The sequence below is a fragment of the Pholis gunnellus genome (assembly GCF_910591455.1).
Source record: "Pholis gunnellus genome assembly, chromosome: 16".
NCBI classification, from domain to species: Eukaryota; Metazoa; Chordata; class Actinopteri; order Perciformes; family Pholidae; genus Pholis; species Pholis gunnellus.
Genome location: NC_136543.1, coordinates 11,146,788 through 11,166,914, shown reverse-complemented (window position 1 = coordinate 11,166,914; position 20,127 = coordinate 11,146,788). Strand labels below are relative to the sequence as shown.

The window sequence follows — 20,127 nt, the reverse complement described above, 5'->3', positions numbered from 1 at the left end:
ATAATGCTCCACTCCTGTGCCCTCCCTCCATCAGTGCCAACCAAATAACTGCCTGGCTCCTTTCACAGACCAGATAAGACCAAGGTGACCAAAATACATTATGGACCATGCAGGAAGATGAGGACAGAGAGGGTGAAATATATTTAGAGGGAGAGGGTATTTCTGTCGTTTCTGTGTGGTTGGAACCAGGAGGAGTGTATGTTTGGAGCAGTGGGGGGGGGGTCCGGTGGGTTATACGTTTCAGTTTGTCAACACCAAAACAAAGTCTCGCCTGTAACTCACATTAATGACTGTCAAGACAGCCGTGACACTATTTGAAATTTTCAACATGAACTATTCCCACGATGCAGAACAGAGAGAAAAGAGAGGGGAAAGAGGAGAGCGTGCACATGGGAGAAGTATCTGCTCCATAACAAGCATAAATACAAACAAAGGGGGGAAAAAAAGCAAAAGAATCAAGCGAGACGAAGAAAAAAACATTAAAAAAAGCAGCAGATACTATTTTTCCTCCCCACACTCTCTGTGTTATTTCCCAGACCTGGATTTTGTTACATTCAGCCTTACATCTGTTCACCCAGATTGCGTAGGGGCTGTTCTTGACAGCTAGTGAAACCTCCTGAGTCTCCCTCTCCCCCTCTCCCCAGCACACAACTAGCTAATTAACGGTGTCACTCTTTTCAATAAGGCAAGGGGAGGGACAGAGAGACAGTGAGCGAGAGGGGAAGAGAAGGAGAGAGATATATATAGAGGGGAGGGGGGGGGGGGGGGGGGGGGGGGGGGGGATGTGAGCTAAAACGACACAGGAGAGGCATGTGCATATGCAGACGGTGAGAATAATAAACAGAGTGAAGCCAAAAGGAGGCTATGCTCTCTGAGGCTAATTAAAAAAAAAAATCCTTCCCTCCATCTACTCCGCCTCCTCCTTTCTGCACAACATACAATCACTATTTCTGTATTCCCCTGCTCGTTAAGTCAAATCTTCTCAGATCACAAAGAAGTGCAGTAAATCTTTAGATTTGCACATGTATTTCATAATACATTCATATAATGATGTCAGCTAAAGCTGGAGAAACACATCTGTCTTATGAAGTCTCTGTTGGATAAATGTAGTTTGATGTTTGCAAATTCAGACAAATTCTAATTGCAACACACCTGCACAACCTTAGTGATAGGTGATAATGATGTTTAAGTAACAACTCTAATGTTGCCTCTGGTTTTCCATGTTTTTGTGTGCTGTATTTGAATTGAAATAAGTACAATGGAAATTCAAATCCAAATTGGCTCAGGTACATAAAGAAAGCAGCCTCCTGGTCTGATGTTATTCTTGTTCTCAGAGGACGACATACGGCCATTGTTTCGTGAGGTATTGTGTCAAGCCTGGAGGCAGAGGTTCACAAATCTCTGTGTTTATTTTATACTTACGCCTGAAGGACCAGATGGGTGACGTTTCTGACATAAGAGAATAAAAGCAAACCTTGAAGAAATACCCCTGAGGTTTTTATAATCAGTGATAAGTCTTTCTAAAGTATTTTAAGTAAGACAACAAACCTGACACTATTTCAAATGTTTGATTCAGTAAACTCATTCCATCTGCTATTTCAGGCATGCTGAACAAATGCGAGGAATTATTCTCAAATATCCGAATGGATTCACTCATTCCTGTGAACTATAGGCCCCGGTGTCAATTTCCACTCCATGAGCCCTTTGAACTGAAGCTCATACACAGAAGCCACTCACCACTAGTCCGAGCACTAATGTGCGGACCCGCTCGCCGATTTCAGGTGAGATGTCGTTGCCAAACTGCTGTAGAGTTGTGAGGAAGCGCTTGAGCTTGCTGAGCTGCCGGGCGCCGCAGGCCGGCGGCAGCTGCTGGTTGGCCAGCGAGGATGAGGAGGAGGAGCTAGGACCATTGCTGTAGCCGTTTGGAGGAGATGGAGCGCCGTTGAGCGCCGTAGGAGAGTGGCTGCTGCCATTGGTTACTGTTTGAGACAAAAAGAAGCATTAATATTGGGCAAAGTATAGCCCTGAATTCACTCTTTCTATTTGCAAATCACCAAAAATCACCTAAAATCCCTGACTTTAACTTGAACAAACAACAACAAAGGAAACAACATACGTCAGCTTCACTGAGACCAAACCAGTGATTTGGAATGATTCACATTCCCCTTCAAAACATTCACAATCCTCAACATTTGTTTCCAATCATCGCGGCACGTTTGATACTTTGCGGCATCTCATAAAAAAACATATTTCTGCATTTGGAGACATGTTGCCTCTCCGCACCTCCTTCTCCCTTTCCCTGCCTCCCAGCAGTCTAAACAAGCAGGGACAGTGTGACCCCCCCCCCCGTCGCGGCAGAGCATGGGAGCAGCGTGTGTTTGTGTGTGCGCATGTGTTGGGGGAGTTGGTGTACAAAGAGATACAAGGCGGCATAAAGCTTTCTCACTAATGAGATTAGGTTTTGACTAGCAATCCACTCACTCCCCCTCTGGCTGCCGTCCAAAGCCGCCACTGTAAAGAGAGGAGAGACGAGATACTCAAACTGCATCTGGTAACAATTACGTCGGGTGGAAATCAAAGCATACTGCTTTGTTAAAACCTTCGGCATGCGTAATGAGAGAGCTGGGCCTTTCCTCCCTCATTGCACGGAAGCCCCGATGTTAATTGCGGAGTGAGAGCGTATGCAACAGAGAGAGAGAGAGAGAGAGAGAGAGAGAGAGAGAGAGAGAGAGAGAGAGACAGACAGATAGAAAGAGAGAGGGAGAAAGTAAATGCTAAAGATAAAGAAAGGGAGGATAAGTGATTGAAAGAGAACAACATAATGCCTCTGGAGCAGAGAACCAGCGCTACTAACGCCGACTTGAGCACTCTGAGCATTTTGAACTGCAAGGCCTTTGATTCTTTGATTCTAGTGCTCTTCATGCAAGTGGTTAAGTGTGTACTTCTAAGTAAATACTAGGGTGTAATTTGCTCGTCACAGGCTATGTGAACGCCGTGGCAAAGCTCCAAGGGTTTCGTAAGCTTGGGTGTTAATGAACTTGTTAGGGGAGTTGTTTGGAATGAGTGCAATTTGGGAGGTCTTACGATGCTGATGGCTTTTAAAGTTTTGGATTTGGGGGGTTTTAGCCATGCATATTGCGACTGTTTTTCCATGTATGAGCGCATGCATGTCTGCTCTGTTTCAAAGTGTTGCCGTGTATATTCTCCATGGGTGACTTAAAGGTACAGTGTGAAGGATTTGGCGGCATCTAGCATCTGCAAGACTGCAGTAACTTGAGCCGCAGAGTGCAAAACCATGTACATGCAGTACACCTGGCAGTACTATAGTTTTGCACTCTGTAGTTCAAGTTAACGCAGTTTCACAAGCGTGTCGGAGTAATACGGCAGCTTTAGGTAACGTGAAAATGTGTAAGGCTCTCGCTAGAGCCAGCGATTGGTTTGTCCGTTTTGGGCTACTAAGAAAACACAACAATTCTTAGTTTCAGGTGATTATACACTAATACGTTGTGAATATCATATTCCATTTCTGCTCAAATATACCCCGAAATGCTACACGCTGTACACCTTTAAGGTGGAATTATACTTATGCCTCTGATGTACAGCCATCAGTCTGGAATATATTCAGGTTCAGCATCACTACAACCACCAATGTATTATGTAGGGATGCACTAACCCAACTCTTCCAACTCTGCCAATACCGATGCCACTATACCACAACTCAGTGTATTTGCTGATGCCAAGTATTGATCTAATACTATCATAGTGCTCTCTTTTCCAAAATTAAAACATGGATACCACACTGCATGGAACTTCCAACATGAGGTAAAGTCTGCAGTCTGCTGTGAGTACAATGTAACTGATACTGGACCAAATTAACTTCATGATGACATTTACAAAGAAACTGTATTTAATTAGGATCAGTTAATAAAGTCAGTATCAGCACTGATACGGTACATTGAAAAAAAGGTTAAAATGTTAAATATGTAACAACATAACTGGTTTTCGACCATTGAAGAGCCAATTGCAATAGATGACCTCTGTCATAGACGGTAGACACCTCTGTTGCTACACCGTGACCCCTTAACCCACAACAAGCTGGCTTTACTCACATGTGGTGGGGGTGTAGGAGCTGTTACGGGGTGCTCCTTGCGTGCTGGGTGGGGGAGGCATGGTAGGGGGGGTCAACCGGGACTGTGTCTTGACGTCCGCAGGTGAGTCGGGCATGGTGGAGCGCTTCCCAGTGCGATCTGAGGGAGGACAAAGGGAAAGCTTGTCATGACATACTTAAAAATAACATGCCTGATGGCTTGACACAGAAAATAAATGATATTTGGTAAGAAAGGGCCTGCGAGGTGGGCCAGACAAGACTAGTTCTGGTATTAGATGGCTCACCACATCATATGTCTGGCCACGTTGACATGTTGCAGATGCTCAGACTGTCAGATGAGGAATGATAGGGGTGAGGAAGGAGAGACTCACAGACAGACAACCGAGAGAGGAGCGTAAATCTGCCGCGGGTACGGGTCTCATTCCACCACCATCTGTGCCGTCCTGCATGCCCGCTGTACAGAACGGTGACACAGTACCTTCCTCCGCTGCTAACGACTGCAGTGCTCATTACACACACACACACAGACACACACACACAGCCCTAAAGCTTGCACCTCTGGATACTATATTCACATCTGTTCAGGACTGGAACAATGAACTCATTTAAGATTACAAATACACAACACAAACTAACGGTTCTTCACTTGTTTTTTTACATTTGATCTTCTGTGAAAACTCTATTCAAAAACAAAACATTGTCTTTGATGACATGCCTATTTTCACCTAATACATGTTGCTTTGTGCTCAGCAGATAACTGACCATGTCTAATGTATGAGAGTGACAGCAAGAGATTATCAATGTCTTGCACTGTAGCTGTGAGGGCTTAGCCCATATTGTGCAGGATAAACTACACACCTTCCCTCAGCAATAGCATTAACACAGAGTCAACAGACTGTCATCAACTGTCTCTGAGGCACATTGTGAAGGTGAGATTGTAAAATGAGAGAGAGGGAGGAGGGTGGAGGGAGAGAAGAGAAGAGAGAGGGAGGGTTGAGGGAAGGGAGGGGCAGCAAAAGAAACAAAAGTACTATCTGTGACATTGGGAATATAGAGCTGTAATCATGAAGTGGATGCATGTGCTTTGACTCAAAGACACACACACACACACAGGCACGGTAAAGGCAGACACACAGTCTGTAATCAGGGTGGTAAGGGTGCATGTTCAGGAAACAGGGTGGTCCCTGTCACACAGTTGTCTCCAGACCCTAGAGTGTGTTTTTGCATGATAAATATGCCGACTATTACTTGAAACCCCTGAGGATGAGCGCCCACGGTACCGAGTGCAACCCATGAAGTTGAGAAATATAGCTATTTCAGGATTGTCTATTCATAGAAAATATTAATGTTATACTCAATGTACGTTGTCCAAATGTTGTACAGATATAAACTTTGTAAATATAAGAACAGGTTGTTATCAAAAGATACCGGATCATTTTCTCGTCACTCACTCTAGTCTACAATATCGTGCTTCGTATCGTTGGAAACTAGAAATTCCGAGCTTTCTAATGCCCCCGAAAAAACGCACAGCGCTTAAATCTATGTTCTAGTCAAAGTATTTGACCTAAGGACTATGCTAGTTTTGTCCAAAACAGCAGATTTTATTGATTGATTTGTCTGCTGCAATTATAATCCACCAGAAAGCCACACCGATTGGATTCAGGCGCCATGTTGGCTGAAACTGAAACAATATTTTCGCTTTTAGACGATCGCTGGCCCCTTAGTACTCGATACAGATGGCAACACACACAAACAAACTATACACCATTGTCCTCGTCTCATCCATAGGAATATATAGATTCTTCGTAAAGCACTGTGGGCGTTTTCATTCTCCATTTAACTGCCTGTATAGCATGGAGCTCTACTGTCATATGAATATTGATCATATTAATAGTGTTTATAACTATTTCAATGTTTTGGGGATATTTATGCTATATTGGTAACATCGCATCGTCTTTTGAAGTAAAACTCACGGTAAAGTAAGTAAGCAGGTAAACCGTAGATATGGCCAGAACACTGAGGCCCCCTGGGTATATTAAGTGTAGTTTCATCAGTTGCAAATGAAATCAAAGGGGAGAAGACATTCAGTTGCATCATTGTCTCTTGGATCTGAAATTAAGATTTTATACTAGGCAAGGTAAAAAATCTTATAATTTTCCTTCATTGCTTCTCCATTTTCTTTGGAATGGAAATGTAGTTCAGTTTTTTTTTATAATGGATTCATATTTCTTAGCTTCCTACCTTTCAAAGGAGACCAGATACATGCATATAAGCCCGATGGTGGGGGAGCTATTTCTAATTCATTTTGGGTTTGTATTTTTAGGAGGTTTTTTTCCGAGGAATGGGGCTAGGGGTCAGGAGGTTAATCTTATATCTTACATGTAACTTTGCATATTTTCCCCTCAGTGTTTATGTGTTAAAACAGTACAGACCATATAAATGTTAGTGTTCCTCTGCACCGACTGTTTGGAGCCACAGTGTTAAGTTTAGGTGAAATGAAAGAGAAATACTGATGTGAGAGAGACAGGATAGCCAAAGCCTGTTAGCTCGTGCCAAGCCTCAGTTACACTGTGGCTCACTGCTGCCGAGGTGCACAGTGACTAAGTATTTTAGTCACGCTAGCTCAGCTTTGGCAGGCAGGCAAGTGAGAGATGGAGACGTCACTGAAATTGTAAATAGAGAGTGCTCCATGGCTCCAATTCAAATAAGTAGAGGGGAAGTGATGTAAATGAATGAAACAATCACAATGATATACAACTTATAAATATGTAGTGAAAGCTTTATGACCAGTGACATGTGACAATCAAGCAAGAGCCTTGAATCCACGCTAGCTCCCAAAGGTTATGCTGCTCGTCATTTCCAGTCGCACTGAAATTATTTGAACTAACTTACTGACTGACGCCTAGCTGGTACACTGGCTTTTATGCCAGAAAAATGCTGTTATCAAGATTATTTCTTGTTTTTAAACGTTCTCTAAGCTTCCAAAGATCCTCAAGGCAAACTGATCTCAACCCATGCAGTCAGACCACTGTCAGCAGACAGGAGAGGAAGAGTAAAGCGTCCTCACATCCCCAGACAGGTCACACATCTATACCTATAACCCCAGATGACTGTCCCTCAGTAACCATGCACACTCCATGCTGTCCTAGGGGACAACTGATAAAGTCACTGGGAAGGTTGGATTTTTCCCAGCACACAGAGACTTTTAGGTGCAGACTGAAAACCAGAGCATAACAGACATCAATCCTAAAACCTTTTAGTGTTACTTACTGGGATAGATTTCAGTTTGGGCTGAATCTTACACATTTTAAAATGTTGACTCAAAACGTTATTTAATTATACTGCAAACATTCATCATTGACTCAGACTATAAAACTGGTTTTTGCTCTGCTTCTCAATGCAGTGCGGTAGAGCAAGTAAAACAAAAAACGTACTTATGAAGCATAATGGGACTACCTACCAGCCTGTGTTGTACAATGGCAATAAATTGAACCTTGAATAAAGGAGGATTTGATTAAAATGCAGCTAACATAGGACGCATTGCAGAGAGCAGCATGAATAGAAGCAGAGTAGAGATTAGTGGAAAAAAGCTGACTGATTAGGAAAGCAGAGAATAAGAGGACTGGAGGTGAACAAAGAGTCAATGTGAAGACAAACCTTTAACTGTCTAGTCACTGCGCTGCAGTTCTGCTAACTGTCTCTCACTCTCTCTCTCTCTCACACACACACACACACACACACACACACACACAACCCGTCTCTCCATTCTACCGACCTGGCCAGACTGAAAAAAGGTTTACTTCTCTAATTTCACCAAAGTAAAAAAGTCTGGACCTGACTATTTATTTTATAAACTCAGGATATAGTAGTGTAGCTAGTGGAAACATATAGTCTTACCTTTGGCTGCCAGCTATCATATCCTGTATGCCTGCCTAAAATATGATCTATGAAAATACAAGGTCTTTAAAAAAAGACGGCCGGGTGACAGGACCCAAGGTAATTCATCATTTTCCAGTCAAACACAAAGACCTAAGATGTATAATGAGCCCACGTGAAAAAGAAAGAAGTTACCATATCACACATGGTTGTGCTTATCCTGCTACACTGAATCTTTGAGCTCATGCTTTCCATAGTTCGGTGTATTGGCTTTTCTAATTGTGTGGTAATTTTCTGGCCAAGTTCGCATTGATCTATTGTTAGATAGTGGGACGTCCAATTAGGGTCCATCATCTTATAATAACCGTAATCTTTGTGAGTAGATAGGGGGATGGATAATGTAAATGACTGATATCGTCACAATGGAATTTGAAAGCAGCTTGACCTCCAGTGCAAAGCACACCATATAAATCTTTTGGTTAACTTACATTAATGTGGGGTCTTTTAAGAGAGGACTGGAGCATTATTATTTTTGGGGTAATATACTCATATAGAAGGAACAGAAAAGCACTTTTCTTAACATTAAAAATGTGTTCACAGTAAAAACTTCAACAGGAGGCACAATGTAAAATGCACAACAGTCTGGACTCCAGATCCACCTGAACTCCTGCATGGCCCTGCGGGCCTCCGGCAGTATGAAAAGATGAGTTTAGTTACAGGTTTGTAATTGGGGATTAGCACCTCGGTCAGCGTTTTGATTGGATGGCAGGAGATGAGAGAAACATAAACCGTGAACGCATTTGAAACTCTGCAGTCCCTCAGGGAAGAAGATGAAAGATGCAGAATGAATTAGTGTGAAATTCGTGTACACAGCAAACGCATGCATGCATCCAGGCCATAACGGTCTCTCTCTCTCTCTCACATGCATACAGTCCACCTGCCCCCCAACACACACACGCACACATGCACACACACTTACACTTACACACACGTCATTTACAAACAGCGTCTTCTCTGTTTCTGATTTGATTGAGAGCACTGCAAAGCATACGAGCAGAGCAAAATCAATGTCTTCATACTAACCAACAAGGGCTGCACCCAACCATTCACTCTGCACTTACTATGCTACTTGAATCAATAGCAATACTCCCTCCACAAGGTAATTTACCCAGTCTCTGGGAAAAATAAAAATAAATCTTACAGCCGAGGCATGTTATTGAAAACAGCTCACCCCACACAACTGTGCGCCGTTCATTTTCATGAGCAAACATGGCATGTATACTTTAGAATACAAAATACCTGCGCAGACAACCGTCAGACAAGCTCTCGTTTTATTACAGCAATAGAGCAAGGCTGAACAATTGCAAGTGCTCGCTAACTCATACATAATTAAATTTAAAAAGCACCACCTGAACACGCAACCTTAAACAACCTTGAAAACAAAGTCTCCTTCAGCCTAATACATCTGTTAAAAGTTAATGGCTGAACTTAATGCACATCTATTGTTCATTTATTAGCCAGTTGCATATTGCAGGGCGAAGCAGCAGATCTGTGGCCGGCCGATGGATGGTATCCCAAGACTGGACAGGTATTGATGTGCTGAGCATTAATGGAAAGGGGCGATGAGTGCTTTGACTTTGCCTAACTCACTTTACGACTTCTCAGAAGTGCTGTTGTCCAGGAATTAATGGATTGAAGAGGATGAGGACGGTTGTGGAAGAGGCAGCAATTAGCTATAAAAGAACAGAAGAGCCCTCTCAAATGTGTGTTGATTCACTCGTGCACTCTCTGAAGGCAGAGGTGCCAAACCTATTGATGATCATGCTTATGGGTGACAGTGATTAATGTCCCACAACAGCCACTTGCTGCGTGGTTTTATCTAGAGAATCATAAAAGAGCTCTTAGCGCAAATATTTGCAGCATGGGTGGCCTGAATGAGACTCGAGCCCATGAGAATATCAAGGCTTTAGTGATGCCTCATTAAATGTATTTGGTATATTGTTACCCAGCTATCATCTTGTATGTGTCCGAGGTAATTACACTGATATCTGACTGAATTATGAGCTCCCAGGAGGGATGAGGTTGTATTTGCTTTGTCTACATTATGTCGGAATTACACTGATGGCAGAAGTGCCGCTACAATGCGGTGTAGTAAGACATCTTTTGGTGTGAACCCCTGTTGCCTACTTGCATTGTCACGGATGTCTTTGAGCTGTGAGCGGTTCAATCGAAGAATGACGTTTCTTTCTCAGATTGTTTCAGTTTAACAGCTTATAGACGACTGAGGTAAAAGTTATCTGTAATTCAGGAGAAAAAAAAAATCAAAGATTTGAGAAAAGTCACAAAAAATAAAACAAAATGTTGGAACTGAAATAGGTGTTTTTTATTTTATTAATCATCTCGCGATCCCTCAGCCGCATGGTTGGTAACTACTTTTTTTAAGCGTTACTGTAATCTTAATTATAATTTGAGAATGAAACACACTAACCACCCTCACATCTCTCTGAACAAGCTCTCAAAGTTGAAATAGCAAAGCAAAAGTTGAATTATTCTTGTAACTTCTTTAATCTCTTTACAATCCAGCCCTCTGATTCGCAGACCGGTCCTAGAAATGAGGAAGAACCCTGGACAACCACCTGCCACTCACAAGGATGTCTTCACACTTACATCACCCGTTTGCATCGTCCGTGATTACGTGATCCTCAATGTTTGCAAAAATATCTCTTTCTTTCTCCGCTGTTCTCCCTCTCACTCGTACCATCTTTCAGCCAAGCTCAAAGAAAGGAGATTTTATCGCCCCGCTGACTTGCGATACACGCCTTTACTAAGGTTACATGCAAGTTACATCACTCGCCTAAAACAAGGTTGTTGCAATGAAGTATATCTAGAAGGAATGCGGTCCCTGAGAAACAGTTCAATAAACTACAGAGAGGACTTTGCAATCCACAACTCAAGAGAAAAAAAAATACAACATTAAATCCAGACCTTATACATTTCATCATCGCACACAAAGCTGTGAGGTCATTTCGTATTCAAATCGCCTTGTGAAGTGGGAACAACATCTCCTAACCTTGATTTTTTTGATTACACAGAGGCTACAACGACTTCAAAGTCAATCATCAGGAGGCAAACAATCTCCATTATACACTTCATGAGCTGTGTGTGCGGGTTTTTACGTGACTGTATGTAAGCGCTGTGATCGTACAGTTGGAGGCTGAAAATGATGCGATAACAGTGGCAGTAATATGCCACTCGAGAGCACTTCACACAGGCAAATCCCTTTCTTCAAAACGACAATGGGTTTCAATCACGCTGGGTGAATTTTCGAGAGTTGGCGGCTGTGACATAAACAATTTACGGTGCACTGGTGCCTGTGTGAGCACAAGATTGGAGAAGTCAGACACAGATATCATCATTATAGACTTAAATTGAAAAATGCAAGACTGACCCACTTATGCCCTACACAAACACAGGCAAACATATGATCTAGACAGACATAATACCTTCAGCGCACACACTGATATGTAGGTGTTGAAGTGAAAACCGTGAGGCAATGAAGCCGCAGGAAGCCTGTGAATTGAGCACTAATGTCCACGACGTGCCAATGTCTGTGCAAAATGGTGCCTCCGGGTGTGTTATGCCCACACACACACACACACACACACACACACACACACACATACACAGCACACAATAATGTGTGAAGAAAGGGAGTGGGACAGATAGGTAATGGAATAGATGAAGCGATACAGAGATGGTTTGATAGTGGCTTGTGGTGATTGCTCTGTGTGCTGGGTGTACAGATGTGGAGAGAGGGAGCAGGGGACACACACAAGAGAGAAATAAAAGGTAGAGGGAACGAGACGACGGATGTGTTAAAAGAACACAGCTGAGGGACAGGTGGGGCGATTGAGATTCAGACTGAGTATGCAGAGAAACAAGAGTAATCTATCGGTATGTAAGTGTAGTTACCTCTCTTCTCTTTCCATCATCCCTCTCCTCTAGACCATGCACACGTGCACACACACACACACACGCACACAAACAGAGTCATCGGGAGCCAGATGGAGCAGTATGCAGAGCATGTCCCATCAAACTCCACCCGCTTGTCAAGAAGATGTATGGTTGCAACGCCCTACCACAAGCCCACAAACACACAAATACATACACTGACACACAGCTGCAAGGACGCGTGCACAAATTGCATGCAAAAACAACACAACTCTCTCACTCCCTCGCATACACACAGATCGGATTTCATTTATTTCCCTCCCCAGCAAATGAGGGATACAGAGGGGAGCAGTACCGCCATCAGTGTGTCCCTTTGGATTTCTTTTTTTTTTTTCCTCTTTCCTTCTCTCTTTTGCCTCCATCGCTCTCTCTCTCTCTCTCTCATTTTCTCCATGTTGGTCCCGACTTCACTCGTTCCCACTGCGAACTCCTTACTGATGAACACACATTCCTCCTGAAGGCTCCCGGTGACGAGTGGCTTCACCTCGTCTCCCATCAACATTAAGTGGTGCAAAGACTTTGGGCACAGTGTGACATAGTTTCCCCTTGCCAGTAATAGCCTGTTATTATTCAAGAAACCAGCATAATAGCTGTTGCTCATCACGCATTCAATGCTAATTAGAGGTCGACATCGGACGATTAATGGGACGTTTTACAGACCATAGTTTTATCGACAGAACTGTGCTCCGATATCGGGATCGGGATGTACATCACTGTTTTGAATGGACGCATGAAACATGAACTTGATGTGTACCTAAAATATATGTTAATGAAAGTTAACTTCATATAAGACGACTATTAACGAAATAATTAGCATGATGAGGTTATACTATGGCATTATCAATGTATTAGAGTGAAGATAACTGCTGTTCTGCTAAAAACATGTCTCTATGTAGCTAGCAAGCATGGTTGTTATAATTTGCCTCACTGTAAATGCAAGTGCAGCACAACTATTGGCCTTATCTGATCATTTGAGGGCCATCATTGCTAAAACATAAAAGTGTCCATTAACTCTCTGATACGGCCTATCAATCAGCTATCAGCCTTATCCTGGTCCAAACGACCGTTACTATATTGGCCTCTAAAAATCAACTATCAGTCGCCATCTAATACTAACTGCCGTCTTTTACACATTACTCTATGGGATCAACACTTTGCGCAATCAGATATCAGGTAAAGTTCATCTCTATCACACCTCAAACACATAATGCTGGGCCTTCTCTTTCCTTTTAAACCCATTTAGCTCTCATGGCTGTTTCAAATTAACTGAAGATGCTTCAGTAATATTTATGTAGCCATGATAGTACTGATATAGACAACGTAATTTGTCACACTGCTTATTAATAGAAAAAAATGATGTATTTTCAATAACAATTGAGAGTATATGAATACAACTCACAAGAATGAAGGAGATTGTAGAGACTGTATGTACAGTATAGAGTGAAAAGGTGATGGTACAATACAGCACTAAAGTTTTGCAAACAGATCTGCTCCTGATCAGTGTTGACAGTCCTTAGCGTCTCCCACCATATCTGTATTTTTCTCTCAGCGTAACATCGTGTGTTTACACTTTGTCCAGCCAGAAAAGACATAAGGAGATTTCTCAATCGCACACAAAGGTCTGAACACCATCTGTTTCATCACACAAACATCAACACATCACACATATGCACAAAATTACACAAACTAAACACACAAATCCTGATAAACACCTCCGACTACACACACACACATACACTCACACAAAACTGGACAATAAAACATATGTGGCGCATAACATTAGAAGTCCTTCGCTCCTTTTCAAAATATAGATTTATAGTCTTGTCTGTTTTACCCATCTGTTGAAATAAAGTCTCTCTTGCAGAGACAGAGAAAGGGAGGCGAAGCAAGTGTTAAGGAACAATAAAAATGATTCACAGTGCCTGTAACGCGTCCTCACAAATCGAACCGATTCCTGCCACATCTTGTTGCCAGGCAAAATTGAACTACGGGGTCTTGTAAAAAAAAAAAGCCCCAAAAAAAACAGGCAGTGGGAATGGGTGGCGGAAAAAAAATACAGAGAGAGGGTGGAGGAGGGAAAGAATTGGGTCCGGGAGAGGTAAAGGTAAAGAAAATAGTTGGAAAGAGAGGGAGAGCTTATGTTTATAATAGAAATGACTAAACTAGAAACATCAGACATGTTTCCACAAGCGGGGCTCAACCTATTTAGAAGACTATCAAAAGCATTGTTTATTTATATAAAGCCGGTCCGTCACTGCGCTTAATAACATGATGTCAAAAATAATGATAAAAATGTTGCTTTTTGGGGGAAAATAGAGCAATATAAATCAGATGTAAGCCTTGGGGAGCTTACTTTGGCCATTTGATGGAAGCCAGCCTATTGGATACTGCTTTCTGTGTACAGTTTGGTTCATTTCTGATGCCATGCTGACACACGGCCAAGTGAACCCAAATGGATCTGGGTGTTTTCCCAGGCAAGACTCTACGCCAGCAGAGAAGGACTCACACAAAACACTCAACACACATCCTAATGCTGACAACACATGGCTTTATTTTCCTAAGCTTCACGCACATGAAGTGGGTTACCTTTCGTTCCTTTGTGAAACAGTGAATACGTCTGTTGTGAGGGTGAGGATTAATATTGTTGCAGCATATATAAGATAACACTATTTATAGTACCCAACCAAAACCTCACTATGGGAATCTCATTGTAGGCCGTGTACTTTTGCATTTGTGGGTCTGTACACACAAAGCCTTTTCTGCTGTTTGTGCTGAGGAAAACGTACAAGAACACACATGCACAAACCCTCTATGACACAAGCACAATTTAGAATCACTGATGCATCCACTCCATCTCTAAACACAAACGCATTGATACGCACTGATACAAACACACATGCCCAAGTAGCAATTTGTATCTTTTCCGCTGTTATATCTCCTCACGCTACATGGAACCCTCTCTCTGCAGCCAATTTGAATCTGTGCACGTGTGCCGACGCTAAAAGGAGTCATGTCCCAGACTTCAGGGGCAAAATCAATTTTCAACAGACAGTAAAGGCCCTCCTGTTTTACATGACAGTTATCTTTTACTATGTGGAGAGACACAGAGGCACAGAGGGAGAGGAAGGACGGATGAAGGCGTGGATGGATGGAGTGATATACAATGCGGGCTAAGTGAGAGCGCAGTCACTGTGTAGGAAAACAGACAGGGACGAAGGGGTGAAGCAGATGTGGAAAACGGAGAAAGAGAGAAGGAAGAGATACAGCAAAGGGGAGGTGACGATGGTGAAGACAGGGACCCGAAAACTAGAGATAACATGAAGCGCCTATGAGAGACAGATGGGGAAATCAAACGCGAGAGGCAGAGGACGAGCACAGAAAAGACGGCAGAGGCTAACAGTGAAGGGGGGGGGGGGGGGGGGGGGGGGGGGGGGCAGCCTGTCTGCCTGGTGTTTTCAAAATATCACATGACGGCTGCCATGTGTTGGAAATTACTGCCGGTTAACTATCTTCCCCAAAAGCGCTCCGAAAAAATATGTCTGCAATTTATGAAATGTGTTCCAGGGCTCTGCTAAGTAGAACCAGATTTGCAAAAGATAAAAAAAAAAAAAAAAAAACCTTTACCCCTCAACGCCCCTTCTCTGAGAGCCGCCACTCGCTTTTCTCTTTACGCTCCCTCTCCCTCTCCCTCTCCCTCCCCCCTCTCCCTCTCCTCCACCCCTCCCTCCTTTCCCCTGCAGGAGGAGATGTTTAAAAAAAGGGGTTTGAGTCACATCTGGTGAGCAGGGAGCCAGAGTGGTGGTTGGTGTGACCTCGCATCAGGGCATTTCCAGGCTTACATCGTGTGTCTTTGTGTGTGTGGTTGTCGCTGTGTGTTTGTGTGTGATATGGCGACCATGATTTGCTAATGGCTCTGAGTGGCTGAGAGTAGAGTATGTCTGGAGGGGGAGGCAGCAGAGAGCTCTACATGCGCACACACACACACACACACACACACACACCTAAACACACACACACATACATACACACAGTACCACCATGACCATTCCAGGTCAGCGATGTGTCTTTGTCTCCTTGATCTAACCATTACACACTTTTTTCTCGGCTCGTTCCTCCTCATCGTTTCGCCTGTCACTGTCTCACCTCCCTGTCAAGCCTCAGCCGTCTGACGCCGCTGACAAACAAGAAGAGAGGATCCCAAAATGGGCAAGAATACCAGTTCACAATAAAAGCTTTGACACACACTGACCTCTGGAACATCGGTGACAGTTAACCGTAGAGTTGCTGCCTGGATTCAAAATGTTCTGTGCGCTTTATACAATAAATGTGTGCGATATGTGCTGGACGTTGAACTCAATATTTTGGAATTTTAGTTTCTAAAACAAAATCCCCAAATGATCTGTATTTGATTTAAATATTTAAAAAAAAAACTAAAATGAGGATTTGCTGCTCAAATGCAGTAATTTAACCACTTATTGTGTCTTTCTACTGCTTTGAGGCACTCACAATCAGCAGCTCATTCAAGATTTCTCTTAATTCTTCTCTTCGCTGAAGCACTTTGAGTGCCGTCCTCACTGCAACAGTACATCGCTGTAAAATGCAATGAACAGTATCTTCTCTTTTCCACAAAACAAGCCAAGTATTAAAACATAAAAGCAACAAAGTAAACCTTAAAATGATCGGCTCATTTTTAATACAGGTACTTTTTTTATGGAATTTGGTGTAAACGGAAATTGATTAGCCTTAAATTTACAGTATGATACATACTACATATGCCATATGTAAATGTCATATTTCATGAACACACCTGATCAAGTATAAAATCATTTTTACCTTCATTTTGATAACAAACATAGCTACTCCATCAGGTACAATGCCATCATTTATCTGGATTGCGTGGGTGGTATCAGTTATTTTTCTTGTCTACTGGCAATCCAAAGTTGCCAGAATCTTACAAAACAGTAAAACTTTGCTCAGGCACACATGTTGCAGTCTTTGTTCATGCAGGAGGCACTTCGCATCGCTGTCCTTCCCACATCCACCTCCCACTGTCCATCAAACAACAGCAGCTTCTTAACCAGCACAACTCTGAACTCTGCCACCACACCCACCACCGACACTACTAATAGCATCATCACGACAATCCCATTGTTTTGTTTTTCTGCAGCATAAACACACTCACACACACACACACACACACACACGGACTCAGACACACAGTCTAACCGCTCTCCAGTGCTACAGATGGATGCCACCACTCTCTCTGGAGCGTTGCCAGCGCCAGCTAGTGAACAGCTTGCCTGGCACAGTGCTCGGCGTGTGTCTATGTGTGTGCCTGCAGAAACAGTAGCGAAATAGCCCAGCACAGATGGGTGGCCAAAATACCCCCCCCCACACCCACATTACCACACACACACACAAAAAAAAAAAAATAGACACACACGCACATGCACACACATATGCTCCAGAATAGAGACAACACACATGCAGACAGACACACAGTGTCTTGGTTGTGCTTAAGTGTTCCCGACCTGGCACACGCTGCCGCTTGCACAGCTGCTTCCTCAGAGGCACACACACTTATAGACTCACTCACACACAGCGCACACACAGCGGAGGATTGCAGTTACACACACACACACACACACACACACACACACACACACACACACACACACACACACACATGCATCTGTGCTTAGTTTATACTTCCTGTTTAAGGCATGGGAAGTATGAAGTCCACACTCACAACCCACACACACACAAACACAAACACAAACACAAACACACGCACACTGACACCCCCACTAGAGCCCACACACAGGCAGGCATATGCATGCCTTTGCATCTGCCACACGCACACACAAAACACACACTAATACGGTGCTTTATCCTCAGTAGCTATTCAACCTTGTACGTATCCGCTTGTTTTGCTCAACGCACAGAGTGGAAACATCAAGGCATTCACTTGGAAAGCCTCCAGTGCTGGCAACCTGCCAGCGGAGGCCTATAGATCAGCATGATCATAGGAGTGTGTTAAGACACTTCACTGTTTAATGATTTGACAATGAAATTAAGACATGAAAGCTCTTGCTGGAACAATAGAATCAACAGAATGTAATTACAATGCAGCTGTGTACAGTTAAAGCCGCTTTAATGCTCAAGGTGTGATGTGAATCCTTGTGACAGGCAATCTGATGTTGCTTCATGCTTTGACTGTGTTTTTTCATTAGATGCAGCTGTGCGGTAACCGATTACAAAAAAAAAAAAAAAAACCCCGCTGCCTCTGAACCACAAATTCTTCATATTCATTTGAGGCGAAAGGATGCTCTCTTAGGATCAAACAAAGGCAGAGAAACTTTAACAACAGAATAAGTCACTTGGTAGACAGCCTGCCAGTCAGTCAATGAGCTCAGGCGGCTGGCAGCAGGTACCCTCGCCTCGGTACATAGGGGAGAGCATGGTGGCTGGCGGTGCCAACTGTGCACTGGGTAGCCGTGCCAACTCTGCCAGCCTTGCAGTGTCTGTTTGCCAGTGCCATCTGGGAAGAGCAGCTCTGCGCACACACAGCACCTCAGCTCAGCTCAGAGGGCACAGACACACACACACACACACATGCATGGATGCACACAAGGGCAGAAATGCACTCCGCATACATGCAGCATGCACACACATATGCATGGCATAAACACACGGGGAAAGGCGCGCGCACACACGCACAGCCGGGCCGCTGACAGCTCACCATCTGCGCTGCCTCCGACTTCTCCCTCTGCTTCGTTCTCTGCCCTTGTTTTCGCTTTCATAAACTCTCGCTCCCTTCCTCGCATTCTTCCATCGTGTCTCATCTTATCGGATGAATTCCCAAGCCTACAGATTCCTGCGTTACGTCATCATGACCACCTGTGTATTGACACTTTACATGTATTTTTTTTATATCAAGGGCATACAAGATTAGGATGTGTCATTATTTGACCGGCCCGTTTCAGGTTAATAAGAATTGAACAAGACAGGAAGCGTCCACAGAGGCTCTCCTCTAAACCTCCTTTCCTTTCTTATCAGATGTACAGATGAGATGAGAGACCATGAGAGGTGTCCCGAGGTGGTTTCGCATACACTGAAACACATGTGTGCATGCAGGCATATAAAACCTGGAAGATGTACAGACATTTAACAAAAGGATGTACTGTGGAATATCCCTCCATCTCAGAGAAGAGTGAGTGAAGATGAGAACAAAAGAGCAAAAACACAATGTGGAGAGAGAAACAGAGTGGCGGAGAGAGAGTGGAGAGGAGAGGGCGAACACAAAGGAGGAGGAGAAGAGAAGTGGGAAGGTAATATGAGTTCAGAACCGTGGAATTCACATCAAAGAAAAGCTAAAACGGGTCACTGTCTTTACCAGAGTTATGCCTTGGGTGAAGCTCCCTGTCATATGTTTCTCATTTAAACCCTCTGAACCACCGTTTGCAAATGAAGGCCAAGGAGAGACGCAAGTACTACACGGGTATAGCCCTTTTGTTTTTCTTCAGCTGGAGAGTATGTTCACGTACGATTTAGCTCATTTGCTGAACTGAATTCTTTTTTTTTTTTTACTTTGTCCAGATGCTGTTCCATTTATCTTTATATCTTTATCCCTACATCACAGTTTAACAGCTTGGCTTTTGGAATGGCGCCAAGCCATCACTTTTCTCCTCCACAACACAACAGCTGTAATATTTTCAATCACAAATCTCCCCTCTCTTTCTATTCCTCGCTCCGTTTATTTCTTTCCCTCTCACTGGCCACCACTACCTGCAATAACGGATTGATTCTCCCACCATCTATCCTCTCCTCCTCCCCATTCTCCCCCCCCCCCATCCCTCTGTCAACTGCATAACACCGTCAGAGAGATCTACGATTGAACACTTTCCCACTCCTATTATTCTTTCTCTGTCTCACCCTCCATTCTCATCCATTCGCCCGCCTCCCCCTGCTTTCTCTTTACCACTTCTACCACTTTTCACTACTCATCCTCTGCTATGTCTGTACGCCTCTCCACCCCTCTCTCCATCCAGCCCCCACCCCCCCCAAAAAAAAGCACCACATGCTCTGGCAGCGGCAGAAGAAGTAGCCTCATTACAAACAAGGAAAATCCA

At 43.5% G+C, this 20,127-nt stretch overlaps 1 protein-coding gene across 1 annotated transcript in view; it reads right to left on the bottom strand.

The window, feature by feature from the left end:
- runx1t1 (RUNX1 partner transcriptional co-repressor 1) overlaps positions 1–20,127 on the bottom strand; it is a gene marked incomplete at both ends in the record, with an annotated part of 54,100 nt that overhangs the window by 15,582 nt on the left and 18,391 nt on the right. Inside the window, 2 exons of the mRNA XM_079176559.1 lie at positions 1,738–1,979; positions 4,110–4,247. Of these exons, the coding sequence (XP_079032685.1) occupies positions 1,738–1,979; positions 4,110–4,247 (380 nt within the window). The remainder of the gene's footprint in view (positions 1–1,737; positions 1,980–4,109; positions 4,248–20,127) is intronic.